Source organism: Babylonia areolata, chromosome 21 (assembly GCF_041734735.1).
Source record: "Babylonia areolata isolate BAREFJ2019XMU chromosome 21, ASM4173473v1, whole genome shotgun sequence".
Lineage (NCBI taxonomy): Eukaryota > Metazoa > Mollusca > Gastropoda > Neogastropoda > Buccinidae > Babylonia > Babylonia areolata.
This window is the reverse complement of record NC_134896.1, coordinates 49,820,300-49,822,799: the sequence shown is the minus strand read 5'-3', so window position 1 is coordinate 49,822,799 and position 2,500 is coordinate 49,820,300. Positions and strand designations below refer to the sequence as shown.

The following is a 2,500-nucleotide window of genomic DNA, read 5'->3' as shown; positions in this document are numbered from 1 at the left end:
GGAGGGAGTTGGGGGGGCGGGGGGGGGGGGGGTTGTCATCGTGGCCACAGTCACACTGGGTGCTGCACATTAAAAAAAAAAAAAAAAAAAACCATTTCCACCACTGACACGGATAATCAACCAATGGTTTATTATTCGTTGTTTTTTGGTTGTTGTTTTTTTTTGTTTGTTTTTTAGTCATATTTGTATTTGTACTTCTTTTTTTTATCACAGCAGATTTCTCTGTGTGGAATACGGGCTGCTTTCCCCAGGGAGAGCGCGTCGCTACACTACAGCGCCACCCTTTTTTTTTTTTCTTTTTTCTTTTTTTTTGAATTTTTTCCTGCGTGCAATTTTATTTGTTTTTCCTATCGCAGTGGATTTTTCCACAAAATTTTGCCAGGAACAACCCTTTTGTTGCCGTGGGTTCTTTTACGTGCGCTAAGTGCATGCTGCACACGGGACCTCGGTTTATCGTCTCATCCGAATGACTATAGCGTCCAGACAAACCACTCAAGGTCTAGTGGAGGGGAAGAAAATATCGGTGGCTGAGCCGTGATTCTAAAACCAGCGCGCTCAGATTCTCTCGCTTCCTAGGCGGACGCGTTACCTCTGGGCCACATTCTCTCCACCCTGTATGTGTTTCCACCACTTTCTTTCAAGGCGTCTTGACTGGTGGATGAAGCTGCATCTTTTCAGCCGGCTCTTGGTGGGTCTGCTCATTCTGTTGTTCATTGGATGGTTTTCAAGACGTTTGAATTTTGCTGCCTTGATGAGGATCTTTGTGTCCCTTCTGTCCTCCAATGACTGTAGCCCAGTGGTCTCCTCCATCTTCAGGATTGGGGTGGACCTCATGGCGCCAGTTATGACACGCTGAGCTTGGTTCTGTATCTTGTTGAGATGGTCGAGGTTAGACTTTGCAGCTGATGCCCATGCTGATGTCCCGTACTCAACTACAGGTCGGACTCTCCCCGTATAGAGTCTCTTTAGGATACGTTCATCAGCCCCCCCAACCCCCCACCAGTACGTCCCTGCAAGTTTCTTCATGATCGCCAGTCTCAGCTTGGCCCTGCTACAGCATCTGGTGATCTGCTGTTTCCAAGTGAGCCTGCGGTCAAAGGTCACTCCCAGGTAGGTAGGTGTGGGTTCCTCTGCAAACCTTTGGTTGTTCAGTGTCAGTTTTGCCTCCTGCTTCTTGCTGGATAGGCTGAAGACTGTGTAGGTTGTTTTGCTCGAGTTGACAGAGAGTTTCCACCACTAATAATAACAATAATAATGGATACTTATATAGCACACTATCCAGAAATCTGCTCTAGGTGCTTTACAAAAACGCTTTGTTAACATAAAACATTACATCTATGTTACATACACACGCCAAAATGTGACTACACACACACACACACACACACACACACACACACACACACACACTGCATACATACATTTTAACAATACCTGTGTATCTAACAGCTACCCTAACACATACGCACACATAGGCAGGCAGAAACTGACATAAACTCACGCACACACAATACACATTCATATACATGCACGTAGTTATGTACACATACCCATACACCACTGACTCACTAGTACATGGGCTTGCTGAGGGTCACAGGGCTGGAGTTGGGCTGACCAGTGTCCGAGCGGTGCCGGAGGTCAATGACCGTCTCCAGGTTCCACGTGCCTCCCCCTTTCCCTCCCTCCAGGTTCATCCAGTTTCCTCCAGCGTACCTGTTGGTCAACACAGACACACAGACACGGACACACAGACACACACACACACACACACACACACACACACACACACACACACACACGTACGTGCGCGGGAAAGACACTCTCGCTCTGTCTGTCTGTCTGTCTGTCTCTGTCTCTGTCTCTCTCTCTCTTTCTCTCTTTCACGCTCTCTCACAGACACACATACTCTCTCTCTCTCTCTCTCTCTCTCTCTCTCTCTCTCACGCTCTCTCACAGACACACATATTCTCTCTTCCTCTCTCTCTCTCTCTATCTCACACACACACACACACACACACACACACACACACACACACACACAAAATACACACAACACACACATATGCATACAAAATGCATGCACACACACACAAACACACACATATGCGTAGAAAATGTATCCACACGCGCGCGCGCGCACACACACACACACACACGCACACACGTATATGCATACAAAATGCATGCACACACACAAACGCACACACATGCGCGCGCGTGCATACATATAACACACACGGGCATACAAAATACATGCATGCATGTGACAGAGCGAGTTTCGAATGCCTGTGGCCAGAGGAAGAACGAAATTTTTGTTTGTACATTTCGAGTACCTGTATGAATGTGAAAATGTTTTGCACGTGGTAAGTGTGGGTGAATCGTGAGCTGTGCATGTTCATGTGTGTGTGTGCGTATATGTATGTGCTGTAGTGTCAGTCTGAATGCATCAGAGCTCGGGTGATGTGATGTGGTCTGTGCCTTGAATGTTCCGAACATCAGG

The 2,500-nt window shown here is 47.2% G+C and overlaps 1 protein-coding gene across 1 annotated transcript in view; it reads right to left on the bottom strand.

Annotated features, from left to right (window-relative positions):
• The window catches only part of LOC143296641 (uncharacterized), a 43,249-nt gene that overhangs the window by 34,202 nt on the left and 6,547 nt on the right, over positions 1–2,500 (bottom strand). The window contains exon 3 of the mRNA XM_076608671.1: positions 1,570–1,713. Within this exon, the coding sequence (XP_076464786.1) occupies positions 1,570–1,713 (144 nt within the window). The remainder of the gene's footprint in view (positions 1–1,569; positions 1,714–2,500) is intronic.